The sequence below is a fragment of the Dermacentor variabilis genome, chromosome 2 (assembly GCF_050947875.1).
Source record: "Dermacentor variabilis isolate Ectoservices chromosome 2, ASM5094787v1, whole genome shotgun sequence".
NCBI lineage: Eukaryota > Metazoa > Arthropoda > Arachnida > Ixodida > Ixodidae > Dermacentor > Dermacentor variabilis.
This window is the reverse complement of record NC_134569.1, coordinates 117684202-117698973: the sequence shown is the minus strand read 5'-3', so window position 1 is coordinate 117698973 and position 14772 is coordinate 117684202. Positions and strand designations below refer to the sequence as shown.

The following is a 14772-nucleotide window of genomic DNA, read 5'->3' as shown; positions in this document are numbered from 1 at the left end:
AGCTCTTACTTCGTGCATGTAGGTACAAAGGCAGCCCGCAAGCACAAAACATTTCGAACCCGCTTGCTTACAACGGCTGTGACGGTGAGCCAACGCTATACAAGATTAGCATGGAGCGAAGCGTGTAGTCTCGACTAGTCGGGAGCGACTCTTGCGGGAAAGGTACACGCACGTCGTGCCACGCGGAGTGTGGCAACCACAACAGAAGAGCAACAAACTCGTCGCGAACCAAAGCTTCGCGATGCGCACGAAAGAAGCAATAGGGCGAAACAAAATGGCCTCTCTTTGAAAGCATTCGCTCTGAACTCTACTCGAAGCCTGGGAAAAACAAGGAAGAACGTCGCCAGCGTGAAACGGCACGGACCGAACTAGTGTTGCGTCACTTTCGCCGCCGAGCCGATACATCGCCCTGGGCAGCGGCGCCCCAGCGAAAGCGAAGACCGCCAAGGCACGCGTGTTGCAGAGGCGTTTCCCCGTCGTGGAAGAAAAGCGGTTTCCTGCTGGCGCGCGACTTGCTCGCCGAGCGGTGGCCTCTGCCTGATGAATGCTGTGCGGAGACGGCGTCCGTGAGAGGCCGGAGCGGACGTGCGCCCGCGGGCTCGTGCGGGTGACAAATATACGGCGCGACGCGCGCAGCTCGTCTCCTCCGGCGATTCCTCCCTTTCCTGCACCGTGAGCGAGCATTGCGAGCGCGTGCACACGAGCACGCGCGAGGAATATGACTCGCTTGGAGCTCGTTCTTCATCGGAGGCCGCGCTCTGCTAGCGGATGCCGGCGTGTGGCTCGTGTGAACGCCGCAGTGCCAAGCCGTGTATACGCGCGTGTGCCAGTGTTTGTTTGTGCGGGCGCATATCTCGGCGCGAATCAAAGTGGAGCTTGGTCGGCGCCGCACTCGCCTCGTGACGCTCGCGCGCGAGTGCGGATTTGCATAATGGGCGTCTGCGGCTGGTTCGCTCGCGCGTTCGCCGTGGGGTGAGCGCGCAGTCGAGGTGGACGGCAGTGCCTCCCAGATTTCTCGGCCGTCTTACTCTTTTGTTTAGTTGGCCGAGGCGCACTGGAAGGAAAAGAAAGGCGAGAAGGAGGTTGTTGGAGAGGTGCCGAGTCGTAGTCAGAAACCGAGCGCGTTTACGGTCGCGCGCTTCTAACGTTAGAGATCTCCTGCTCTCTTTCTAGGATTATCGCTGCCCGCGCAGTACTCGCTTACTACAGATTGCTGTGGTGCTTCTATGTATCACTGCCAAATTTAAATTTAAGTTTAATTTACGTACCCTCGCGACGTCATCTGTGCGTAGTAAGTGGGTTGTCGAGGTCATTTTACTTTAAGAAGTACAATTAGAAAATGGAAGAATGTCGCGTGTATCTGTAGGTTTAGGTTCGCCTCCCCCCCTGAAGAAAAAGAAAACGATGAAAGAAAACAACGTGGTAATGGAGCTCTCCGCAGTCATCCTCACTTCATGTTGGTGTTTGTTTTATCTTCTGTGGCATTCGCAGAGATCGTAAACATGTTGCAGTAAGGTGTAGACTTTGTCTAGCTGATTCTGTGTTGTGAATTGTTGTCATCATTAGAGCCTAGAAGTTTCTTAGCTCTCTGCATGAAAGTTAGCTCACGTGGCAGGTACCATCCTATACCAGCCTCTGTCACCGTGAAGTGACAGAGGCTGGTATGAGGTATGAAGTGACAGAGGCTGGTGAAGAACAAGGCTCCCACACGGGAGCCTTGTTCACAGGTAAAATAAACAAAGGTGCTCGAGCAGCTCGCTTAAATAGTCTTAAACACGTGACGCAGGTAGCGCGCATACACTGACGGCAGATTGTCATCGCTCCTGTTCAGAGTGTGTGGCGTAGTCTGAATCATGAGCGACTCAAGATAAAGGCGTCGAGGTAGCCCCTTTTTCCCTGGCAAGGGCACGTGCCTTCCCCCAGTCGATTGCGTGGCCGCTTGAAGCGGCATGCTCAGCCAAAGCACTGGACTTCACATTTTCTTTTTTGACGTCATAATTGTGCTGTTTAGGACGACTTTCAAAGTCACCAGTTTCGCCAATGTACACGTAGTCGCAATCCGCGCATGGGACAACGTACACAACGCCTGGGAATTTCTCTTTTGGTAATTTGTCCTTAACATTCACGAGTGATTGTCGTAGTTTCTGGTTTGGAATGTGCGCCACTTGAACATTGTATGAACACAGAATACGGCTTATAGCTTCACTTGTGGACGGGATATATGGTATTCCGGCGCGCTTTTGACTAGAGGCAGCATAGGGTAACTGCGGACGTGCCATTTGTCGTTCGACAGCATTCAAGAAAGAACACGGGTAACCACAGGCTGATAGTTCCCGTCGTACCACGCTTACGTCGGCTGCGTAGTCTTCTTGTCTCGTGCAGATTTTCTCCGCGTGTCGTAGAAGTGTCGAAACCACTGCCCTTTTGTGAGAAGCAGGTTGCAAGGAGCCGAAATGCAAGTAGCGTCCTGTGTGAGTTGGCTTTCTGAAAACTGCGAACGACAAAGTAGGCCCCTTTCTTTCAGTCAGCATATCAAGGAACGGAAGCTGGCCGTCGACTTCCTCTTCTACCGTGAACTGGATCGCTGCTTCCATGCTGTTTAGGTGCGAAGAGAACGACTGAACAACTTCCTTGTGAATGATGCAAAAAAGTCTTCCTTTCTTTTAAATCTGTGTTTGGTCGGCGAAGTGCCCCGGGCTTTTGTTTCCCATTTAACCATGTTTCATCCCGACCAGACGGACTTCCGTCAAACACTGAACTATGTATATATATATATATATATATATATATATATATATATATATATATATATATATATATATATATATATATTATTCACACGGATTAATCTTAACATTCTGCTTCATTGCCCTTTACACATTGCTATTTATTTAGATGTACTTTGTACCTACTTTATCTGAAAAACGGTATTATACAATCATTGTGAAATTGCCTTTTAGTGTCAGATATTTATGCACCGGCTGGAGACTCCTAATCTTAAGTTGCGTTTAAGAGTTACATTTAGGTGAAAAACAAGGAACCGCAGTTAGGCTAGAGTTATCCGTGCCGTGCTGTACCTCTCATTCATATACAATTCAGGTCCTATTGTTACCCTAAATAAAATCAATCAGTCAATAATTTATTTACACATAAATCAATCAATCAATCAACCAACCAACCAACCAATCAATCAATCGAATACTTTTGCTTAGCCAACGAAACATTTGTATGCGAAGAAACTGCAGGAAGTGAAAGACAGGGACGCCGTTTTCATCCGTCAACTATTTATTAATATTTCTCTCGTGGTTTGCTTCTCAAGCAAACCAAGATAAACGCTCCAACAGCGCATGTGTGTGGACAAATAATGCTTCGAAGAACTCTCAAGCTTTTGTACATATTCATAGTTCCAGCACAGCACGGCACAACAAAACGGAAATTTGCATACACCATAGACGAGTAACCGTCACATCAGCTTAAAAGAATTTGCCCAGACAGTGAGTGCGAATGCTCCGGGCTCTCGCGTGCAGAAAGAAGTGGTAAGACTAGTTCAGGGGATGAAATGAAATGCACCAAGATTATGTGCAAGTAATGGTACGTCATGTGAAGTTGCATTTGAAGCAACGAAGGAAAATGAATGTGAATGAACTCGTGAATAAGTGGGGTGATCTATCTGGTGATATATTAGAAAACTAAAGGCGACCGCAGGGCTTACGCGAAAGTTAAGCAAAGCGTTGTTGTAGTTGCATAAAGTGCGGTTGACGCATATGCAATTTTCTAAGCTTCTGCACCAGGCAGGCAGCGTACGGGCGATCTAGTGCACCGATACTGAGCAGTCGGGTGAAGCGTATTTTCTATTGCTGTCCAGAGGGAGTAAATATTTCAGTCTTGTCCAAGCCGTCAATCAATTTATATATTGCTGTGACATGTAATACTAGGCATTAAAAGATGGTTCTCATTGGTGGGGAAGCGTGTTTGCAGATCTGTGAATTTCACATGGCTGTTGATAAATATTTTGTCACATGTTCACATGTTTGTTATTGTGGGATCGGGGGAGTAAAAAGTGCCCGTATATAAGGCTGAAAATGCACACTCAGTTACTAAAAACACTGCATAGTTGACATGCGCACCGCAGGAAGTTTGTCTGAAAATATAGCCGTGTTATAAACAGAGGCGAAAGAAAAAATTAGAGTTAAAAATGTTATAATGACGCGAATAATGCATCGTTTTAGAGTCTTGTCCATTGATTTCACATGCTAAGTAAGATGTCAAATATTATGCGTCGACGCCGCCTAGTTTTGCATTCTGCAGTTTATCATTATGCCGAACAACAGAATGAATCTTCGGGCATGTGTTTCGGCGTTCTCGAATTTTCTCCCAATATATGTCCAGTCAGTACTACGGGAGCGTTTGCTAAACAGTGTCTGAATTCATGAAACAGTGCTATGAACAGAAGCAGCTGTGATTTATCTCACTAGTCCCAACAGTTGACGGCGTTAAATTCAGCACCCAAAATCACTAAACAAGTTCCAGCGTTTGCCACCTTTCAAAACAAATGCAAACCGGTTTTTTGCGAAAAGCACGGTGTGGTGAAACGTCCACATGAAGCGACCAAGACGTTCTTAGCACTTTTTTGAATCATTTGAATTGTTTTTTGAACCGTTGAAGCTAAGGTAGTGTGTCGCAGGTGTCTCATAGGCGTAGATAGGGCCGGTTGATTGTGTACCAGGGTTCTAAACTGGATGCTGCCGAGTGCTACCACGTGGTCGAATTCCGCCATCTTGTCTTTTCTGATGGCTCCCAATAGGGCCACACCCACTGAAACTGTACTGCAGGAGACAACAAGGCGGCGTTCGACACTGTGGAAGAATTCGACACCGTCCAGAAGGTCACATTGGGTCAGCCGTTCTAATGATACCCGTAGCCGAAATGACCGTAGCCGCCAAGGTGACCGTAGCCGCCGAAGTGACCATAGCCGCCGAGGTGGCCGAGCCCGTAGCCACCGAGATGGCCGAGCCCGTAGCCGCCGAGATGGCCGAGCCCATAGCCGCCGAGATGGCCGAAGCCGCCCAGATGGCCGAGACCTCCGTAGGCGACAACAGGAGCAGCTGCAACGGTGGCTACCTTGGCGACCGCAGGAACCGCGGGCACCGCCGGCGTAGCGACGACAACTGGCCCCTTGGCCGGTGTGTTGTAGGCGGCAGCTGCGGGCTTCGACGCCGCAGTGCCGGGCTCGTTGGTGCTGACCACGGCACGGAACCCGTTCGCGTCGGCTACGTAGTTGACCTTGCGCGTGAGGCCGTACGCGTCCCGGTAGCTGTAGGAGCCGACGCGGCGGTTGTGCGCATCCGATACCTCGTTGCGCGCCTGCGTGTTGCCGTGTCCATCGGTGGTCAGGTAGCCGAACCTGGTGGCTTGCGGAGCCTGCAATCAAAGTCAAGGTTTACTTGAAAGCAGTGTGCATATATATACTGTATGTCAAAACGCAGATACAAGGACGAGGTTTGTATTCCTTTAGAATGCACTTTGGCATTGATGTAAAACATCACTTATGCATGTATCCTAACTGGAATTGGTCTAATCTATACCGTAACATGAGCGATTATGCGAAGCATAATAAGAAATTTGGAAACGCAAATACGCCTCTCCCCCCCCCCCCAAAAAAAAAAATAACAGTGTGCTTTCTTTTACACGTGTCTTCATATCTGGACACAGCAGGTGGTAACAGAATGCAAGAAACCTCACTTATTGCGCAAGGCATTGCAGGACTGTGTAAGCGAGGAATTTCAACACTATGAAAGCGAACCACAAAGCTCTTTGAGAAAATTTGACAATAGATGAGATTTTTAAGCGCATAAATTCTAAGGAGTCCAAGATGCGAGTATTATATGCCTTTTTTTTTCCGAATCCCAATGGAACCTAACTGCTTGCCATTATCGTTTCAAGTGGTGAAACCCCGTTGCACAAAGTCAAAGTCTCAGCTTTAGTTGGCTTTTTTTTTTTTCACTAGACGTGATAATGAAGAAGTGACTCACAACAACGTCGACGGTAGCTGCCTTAGCCACGACTGGAGCGGCGGCTACAACAGGGGCGGCAGCAACGACGGGGGCCTTAGCTACTAGTGGAGCTGCAAAAGCCGCTCCGTATCCGTAACCATGGCCTCCGAGGCCCCCGAACAAGCTGAGACCCCCATAACCTCCTACGATGCCAGCCGAAGAGGCCGCTGCCGAGAGGCAAACCAAGAACACCTGCGAAGTGGTGAAAGAAATGAAAGAAGTTTGCATTTGAAAGCCAGCAATAGAGCAGGCTGGATTCATTTCATTCTGATACAAAAATTTCTCGGCGTCAAAATATAAGAAGTATTTAAAAAGAACTTAACACTCTAATCAAATTTTTTATTATTATTTTGGCGGTTTCAGGTGCTCCTGATAAGGCGATGACATTCAGTCGTGAAAGAGTTTCTATTGTTTATGAAGTATCATACTTCCCGTTCTACGTATAGGCTGCCAGTCTATAGTTTTTTCCGTGTCATCCAAGCAACCCTACAATGCAGAACAGCTGCGTGACCTAGCTATTATGTTTAAAACCTATATTTGCCCCCCCCCATAAAAAAATGAAAATAACAAATAAAAATGACTGCTGACAGCGTTTTTTTTTCTTTGTGTCACCTTAAAAGCCTCCAAAAAGAATAGTGATGTCAATGACCTCAACCGCGATATTTAGGATGTACACAACTTAGTGTCTTCAGGTCAAAAGGACACGCGTGAAAATGTTCGTCGCGTAGCAGGGAGACACTCACTTGTGCGATCATGTCACGATGTGGGTCGCGTAATCCAACGCTCGTAGTGGCCTGAGCTGCTGCTGGCGCAACTGTGCGCCCCACCTTATATAAGCGCGTATCGGAATACGGCCTAATTGCAGAGGGTTAGTTGCGTCTCACTGCAGTGACCAATGGGCGAGCAAGTTGCGCAGTACGTGCCCGAGCTCTTTAAGCAAGATAAAACACGAACGCCCCGCGGTCAAACACGCCCCGCGAAAAACAAAGAAAGTACTTCTGCAGGAAGGGGCTGGGGAGGTTGGGGGCGAATAGGCTGCGGAAGACCAATATTGCGAACAAGGCCGCTCGCGATATGGACACGGGCGTTCGCTGCCGGCTCGACGCCGATGCGTTGTGGCAGGCAAACGTCGTGCTTCGTTAAACTTCTCTTTTAACTTCCTCTGAGTACCCTGCCAAAATCTTCAGTATAGACAGTACCAAGGAGCACCACGCCACTCCCAGAGGCTTTTAATGAGGCAACTTTCGAACGCGTTCTGCGCGCTTGGAACGTGTCTTCAAGTCTGGAAGCTATGTTCCGATCGGTTCCAAGTCCTTCGGCTATGATTACATCTCTTAAACACCAATTGTGCTGTGTGCCTTGCGCAAAAGGCCGCTGTGGTGATTAATTAAAGCCTGAGCTCTCGGGCCGGTAGCGTGAGAGGTGCTTGGCAATCGATAACCTGTGACGTGTCCTTGTCTTTGGCTTTTTGGTTAACTTCCGCTGCTCGGAGTAACAGCATGAATGACAGGAAATAGAAGCTGATAGTTACAGTACTGTTTGGGGTGTACCGCAGCGACATGAAAAATAATCCCTCAATGACCGCTTTTATCGTTGCCATAGCTATCGTTTACTGTCATTTGTCGTTAACAGAGAATCAGACATGTTTCCTGCTTGTGAAACTACAGCGGTTAATGCTATTTGCTCTTTTGATTTGATCTATACAGCGACATTAAGTCACGGTATATATTCGGTCATGTACTTATAAAATAAGATATTTATCACCTTAACTGCCAGCATGAGTAAGCCGGAAAATAGTGCAGGAAATGATGAGTTTATTCTTCAATGGGAAACAAAAAAGCAAGAAGAACAAACTGGGACATCAAACAAATATCCTTAGACTGAATTGTTGTGGGCTTACTACGAAGTACTGTGCGTAGAATGTATCCAGAATGTCAATAAAGAAAAAAATACGGCCCAATGGTAAATTACTAACAACTGATTTTCCTTAATGCAGTGTGTTTCTACTTGAGAAGTTTGTTTTTTATCTAGCTCTCACGTTCCAAGAAGGGCGTAGTCAGCTAGTTCAAATAAGAACCAACTACCGTTGTGGAAAAATTCTGTTTGGCTGCAGCTACAACGGTATTCATTGTGAATGCCACTCTTACAAGGAAAGACAGCGCAACCAGAGACTGGGCCACATATATTACAGTCCTAGGAAGAGTGTTAACGACGTAGAAATGGCCTTGTATCTTCAGAATCCTGGATTGGTGGCAATGAAAATAGCATGGAGCTGTAGCCTACAAATTGATTATAAGTGATTATATGTTCAAATATAATTACACTTAGCTTAAGTAGAGGTCAAATTTGTATATGCCACACAAAGTTACTGCAGACCATATTATTCACATAAAGTCGACCGCTATGAGAAGCAAACCGCAGCGAGTTAAGTTAATTATTTACGAAGTGCCTGGAACAACAAAGAAACTGCGCAAGGCTTCAAATCAAAGGCTTTTAAGTTTAATCACCGTTCTTACCAAAAAGCTTCTTTCTTCACAAGATGAACTCACATCTTAATCATTTCTGTTCAGGTGAGAGTGTAAGCAGCCCTACGTTAGTGTTGGATGCGCGCCATATATGTACAAAAACCACTTAGTTTTACATACTTTCACTTTCACTTTATTTCCTTAAAGACCCCTTTCGGGGATGTTACACACTGGGTGGGGTAAAAAATATATTGAAAATTTTGTTGCAATAAATATCGCGAGGTAATTGGGTCCATGAAGGGGGATGAGGTGGTCATGGCAACATTATCGTGCGCAAGGTCTTTCCAGTCTTTGGATGTTCGAAAAAAAAAAAGAAGATGCAAAAGTGACAGTACGCGCCTGAGGTCGGCCCATGTTTAACGAATGCCTTGTGCGATGGGACATGTGTGATGGTGGCAAAATGTAGGGCGCACGATTAAGTACACTGTGGTAAAACTTAAGGAATAATGAAAACCTACCAATGAAACGACGATTGTAAAGGGTTTGTATGCCGGATTCCGCCTTTAAAGAAGCTAGACTGATATAGATCGTATCAGAAAACGGAGTGAATAAACTGAATGGCACGATTCTGAAAGGCTTCAAGGGCGCTTAATCTGGCGAGGGTTCCAAATGGCTGATGCGTATTCTAGTTTGGGTCGTGTAAGGGTCTTGTAAGCTAGTAGTTTCACGCGCTGTGGGGCGTTTTGTAAGTGCCGTTTTAAGAACCCAAGCGATTTTTTAGCTGATGAAATTACGTCAGTCACATGCACATGCCAGTCGAGGTCATTTGAGACTCTAACACTGAAGTGCTTAAAACTGCTAACTGTCTCAATGGGCTGGTTGGAAACAAATGCTGGAATGCCATGTGGTTCCGATTACGACAAATTGACATTGCTTTGCAGTTAGTAGGGTTAAGGACTATTACCAGCATTGACACTGATTTTGAATTCTATTTAGATCCCCGTGAAGAGCTATTTGGTCATTATCGTCAGTAACCGAATGATAAATGACATAATCTTCAGAAAATATCCAGATTTTACAGGACAAATATAGTGGTAGATCAGTAATATACATTAAAAACAGAAAGGGGACCTAATGCAGATTCCTGAGAGACGCCTGTTGTTACGGGAAGGGGCTCAGAGGGAATGTTATTAATATGCCCTTACTGCATGCGATTAATAGAAAATTGTTCAACCTATGTTGAAACTGCAGCTTACAAATTTAACCGCGAAACATTTAGTAGTAGGTGTTCATGAGCTACTCTGTCAAATGCTTTCGCGAGATAAAGGAAAATTGCGTCGGTTTGTATGTTGATATCAAGACTTGAGTGCCGGTTGCGAAAAAATATGGCCAGGTAACTGTGTTTCGCTAGACAGTCCTCTACGGAACCCGTGCTAAGATTGGTGAAAAAAAACAGTTAGTGCCAAGGAAGTTAATTATTTCCGCGTATATGACATGTTCAATGATCTTGCAGACCACCGACGTAATTGCGATGGGGCGGTGGTATAATGGCGAGCTTTTGTTACCTGATTTGCTACCTGATTCAGGAAAACCTGGAGGTGATGAAAGTTTTATGTTATTTATTATATTTGAAGTGCCTTTACCAAGAAAGTCATTGCAGGCATTGCAGGGAGAGAAGGGGAATGAAAGGTAGGAATGGGCGCACCAGATTCATTGGTGAAGACTGAAAAGAAAGGCGGTAGTAAACGTGTTAGCACAGTTTCTGTCTGATAAGATTTCACCCTGCTCGTTCGGCAAGGCCATAGTGCGAGGAGGTGGAGGTTTAATAATTTGCCGAAATTTCTTCGGATTTCCACTTATCATGTTAGCCAGATCGAAATGAAAGTAAGTGTATTTGTGTTGGCGAATTGCTGCCAGATATATACGCTCTGCTTCATAATAGTTGTCCCACGAACGGCAATTCGGCCTTTGCTTAGCTTGACGGAAAGGCGCGTTTTCTTGTTTTCGAGTGCTTTCAGATTTTTTGTGAACCATGGTTTATGGCTGTTAGCATGAATCGATAATGTAGGTGAGTATTTTGCGTTAAGTATGCTACTTTCCAATGAAAAGTTACCAGTTTTCCTGCACGGAGCGGCGCTGCATGGGGTAATTGCTTTTATAGCAAAGATGGATTACTTTTTATGCGAATGACGCGGGGAAAGAGCTAGAGATAATGTTGCACGAACTACTTTGTGAACACATATTTCATTAATGTAACTGATGGACGATAGTGTTTCAGGATTAGAAGACAATAGCACGTCTAGGATGTTAGCATTATCCTGTGTTACATGCATTGGTTCAGTTACCGATTGTGGAAGGTTAAAGTTTACACCAACATAACAAACTCGTGATATTCGCTAATTCCGGTAGCTATTTGAGGGTTAGACCAGACAATAGTCGGGTAGTTAAAATTCCCGCATAATAGAATGCCCGCGTTAGGGTACTTCGACTAGTTGGCTTAGGATCTTATTAACTTTCCTGGGAAAATTGGGAGGACTGTTAGGGGGTGGGCGCACACATCAACGAGGAGTAGCTGTGATTTGACACAACAGATGATCCACAAAACTTTTAAATTCGAATATATATCAATGGTAGAACACGACAGTTGTTTGTTAACGGCAATAACAACGCCTCTGCCTCTGCGTCCTTGCTTATTTTTGCGGATTAGATCAAAGTTTGGTAGGTCTTCTAATGGTTCAGTATCAGGGACGACATTGGCGAGCCATGTTTCAAATAGCATGCGCAGGTTACTCCGAGATGATCAAACAAAGTTAAATACAATGTCACGCTTTGCAAGGACGCTTCGTATGTTAGTGTAGATAAATGAAAATGACGGAGTAGCACGAGTGGCAGGTGTAGCACAGTGTGGCAATTACTGACGTCGCGATAGCTATCTTAGGTCCTCGACACATTTGGATTATTCGTCAAAGACATATTGTTTCGAGTCGATGTGCAATGTTTTGAAACGAAGTGAAAAAGGCATAGATTTTGTTTTTTGCAAAAGAGACAAGATGCTTGCGCGTATTCTGGACCCGGGGGAGTAGTCCTCTCCTATGCTGTATGCAGTATCCTTTAATTTACGGCCATTAGATAAGACCGCTTCTTTGGTTTTGAAGGGACCAAACTTTACAATAATTGGGCCCTATACGTCCTGGGGTATAGTTTCCCAAAAGATGTGCGCGTTTAATTAGCTGAGGGTTAGCTCACCTAAAGGACTGCATTGTGTACAATGGTTGAGTTTTTTCGACGTATTTGTTTATTTAATTATTTAATTATTTATACAGCAACATAGGCATCATTGGCCCAGGCAGGATGAGAAAGACGATTAGCCGAAATGCATTAATTTATAAATATCTAACAGATGGAAATAAGACGAACTTCAGACATATCCAGGTGTATAAATCTACCAACAGTGAACACGTTCTATAATTCAGTGTTGTTTAAAAATTGAGGAGCAAGATTGTTCCCTTTTTTTATTGTCAGAGGAAGCAAAGATGTTTGCACCGTATATGAGGCAAGAAAGTGTGTATAACGGTGCTTCGTAATTCGTGTTTATAACGTTTTCAGGTAAGTAGCAGAGTCTCTGGCTAATATGTTACTTCTTTATATTCTTGTCTAACCAGTTTTGTCGCACATGCTTTGTCTATTGATATCATTTGTCTTCAAGTTGTTGCATTCATATATGCCTCTGGGATGAGAAAAGGGTGTATGTGGACCAAGGTTAGCGGACGCAAGAAAGATAGGCCAATAAACGCGAATGAAATGTTTTTTTTAATGAACCATGAGTGCAGGAAAAACGCGTAATAATGACATCAATGAAACCTGCGTGGAACTCTCAAGACAATCGTTAGTTTGAATGGCTAGCCAGCGATAGACGCTAAACTGCCGTGTTTCGGCTATAACAGACCATGACCAGCCTAGATCTTCCTGTGTTCAGCACCAGAGCTCCTGTGCTAATGTCTGGCTTGGAAGCCGACGATCACTCCGAAGCACTGTCGTCGCGATGACCGCAGCATCGGGCAACGTGGCACTGAGCTGGTCATCGTGCCGATCAGGTGGCGGGCGCGCTTTGCCGGTTCATTCGCTAAAACTATATAAGATGCTATACTATACCGTGATGTCTCCCTGACGGATTTCGTACGCTCGACCGATGATAATGGTTGAAGTACATGGCCCCACGCACAGGCGCCAATGGGAGCTTGACTGCTTGTTCCTCAAACCACAGCGCTCATCCAGATGCGAAAGATGGGCCAAGAATGCAGTGGTTAAAGGAGGAGGAAAGATAAAACTTGAGAACAAAAGGATAAGCCGGAGTATAGAGTGGAAATTCTACAAAAAGTGATGAAACTAAGCTAAATTTATTGACACTACTTGTCCCACCCAAAAACGTCTGATCTACAAAGGGATAGCGAGTTTGGAGGGATTAAAGTTGAGGTCTACCTACAGAGTTGAGGTTACAGTTGAGCCCCCAAGACTTTGGGGCCCGAAGCCGTGTTACGTTGGTTGCTATTGGGTTCAGAGGAGCATCTGAGTTTTATGGTGAATTCCACTCGTCAAGCTAGAGCAAGGAGAAGAGCAGCATAGGGTTGCGTGCTCGGAACGCCGAAGTGTTGAAAGAAGAAGAGGCGTGAAGGCGAAAAAACAAGCCTTTTACAAGCAAAACCTAAAGAAATTCATCTTTGAACAAAAAGATGGACTAACGTTTGTATTAAAAGTATTGACCATGTTATCTGTACGACCTGTTTCTGCCCTTTCAAGACAGGGAGTGGGGGGGAGGGTCGAAGGACGCCCACCCGACCTCCGCTAGCGTCTTCTAGCGTTGCGCTCTTCGTCTCTTGCCTCTAAATATGCCCAAAATCACACGGGACACGGCAAGCTTGCAATGTCGATTTAAGTCGGAGTGAAAAGCGACCGCGGATACGAAGCTTTGTGGCCAGTCATGCTTGCCGCCATAAGTTGACTGAGCGATTCGAGCTCTGGGTGGCTGCGGCTCGTATATCACTCTTGGCTATTGTGCGACCGCCAGTCGACCGCGCAAGCCAGCGGCTCGGGAACCCCCGCTGTTTTTCAAGTTAAGGGTCTTTTGGTTGACCTTAGCGCAAATACCCAAGGCTGCCTTGCGTTCTGTGCATACTATGTTGTAGTCTGCTATCTTCTTGAGGTCCCAAGGGGCTTCGGGCTCAACTCTAAAGCTCCTTATTAAGGCACTAGTTTATTTAGGTGACGGTGCAACGCTCCACGAACCGAGTCGTCTTCTTTCTCTGCTAAGGCGCGAACTCGAAGTGGTCTGTATGAGACTCTCATCATAAGTCTCCATTGTATAACATGCACGAAAGGATAATTGTGCGTGCGACAATGTGAATTCCATCGTGTGGGATTTTCCAGACGTGTTATAACGTAAATGGGCCCGGGCTGCAGGGTGCAAGTGAGTGGATCAGGCAAGCTTTCAAGGATCATTGCCCTTGCTGGCCTTGTTCGGAGGATGCTGATATGCATGCGAGCGTAAATCACAGTTGGCTGTAGTTTGTCGTTCTTCGATGCTTGCATCATTCGGAGAAAAATAATGATTGAGGACGGAATTATGTGTTCACGACGGAAAAGTGTTATCAACGTTTATTTTCCTTGGAATGTGTTACATCTCCCCTAAATTCTGACCAATCAAGCATGCACACACGATTCTGGACCGCATATTCACAAATCGTTCTCGCACAAAATGTAAGTCCGTGATTTCTTTATCTAATTCAGTTGCAGAGCTTCTACTTTCGTTATAATTTTCCTAATCACTCTGGATGGAAGCTGGAGAGCTGCTAGGAATAAAGAAAGAAACCCACCGAATGGTGGATCGTTGCGTAGCAATTTTGCCAACATCGTTTTCTACAGCGTACATCGCAAGCTGAGTATACGCCGGCCGTTTTTACATTACACATTTATCTCAGTGCAACCACACCAGCAAAGAATTTAAGACGTGACCTCGTGCCCACCGGCAGAATGCCCTATTTATCTTACCCGCCACTGCAGGTCAAGGAAAAAAATTGGAGTAAGTTCTATGAACTGATAGCCACAAATGCGCTGCTGTAGGGGTTAGTTCTTTTTATTTCTTTGTTCTAAGACGTGGTCTCAAACGCCCCTTTCGTAAGCCCTGCAACCGTGTCAGTGGCTGCAGACTTTTCTCGCCGCAGTCTTCACAACTTACCTCGCGAGAAGCAACGGGAGTG

The 14772-nt window shown here is 45.7% G+C and overlaps 1 protein-coding gene across 1 annotated transcript in view; it reads right to left on the bottom strand.

The window, feature by feature from the left end:
* Positions 1 to 14772, bottom strand: part of LOC142570422 (uncharacterized) — a 121284-nt gene that overhangs the window by 58367 nt on the left and 48145 nt on the right. Inside the window, exons 5-6 of the mRNA XM_075678806.1 lie at positions 6033 to 6245; positions 4916 to 5421 (exon numbers count right to left, since the gene is read on the bottom strand). Of these exons, the coding sequence (XP_075534921.1) occupies positions 4916 to 5421; positions 6033 to 6245 (719 nt within the window). The remainder of the gene's footprint in view (positions 1 to 4915; positions 5422 to 6032; positions 6246 to 14772) is intronic.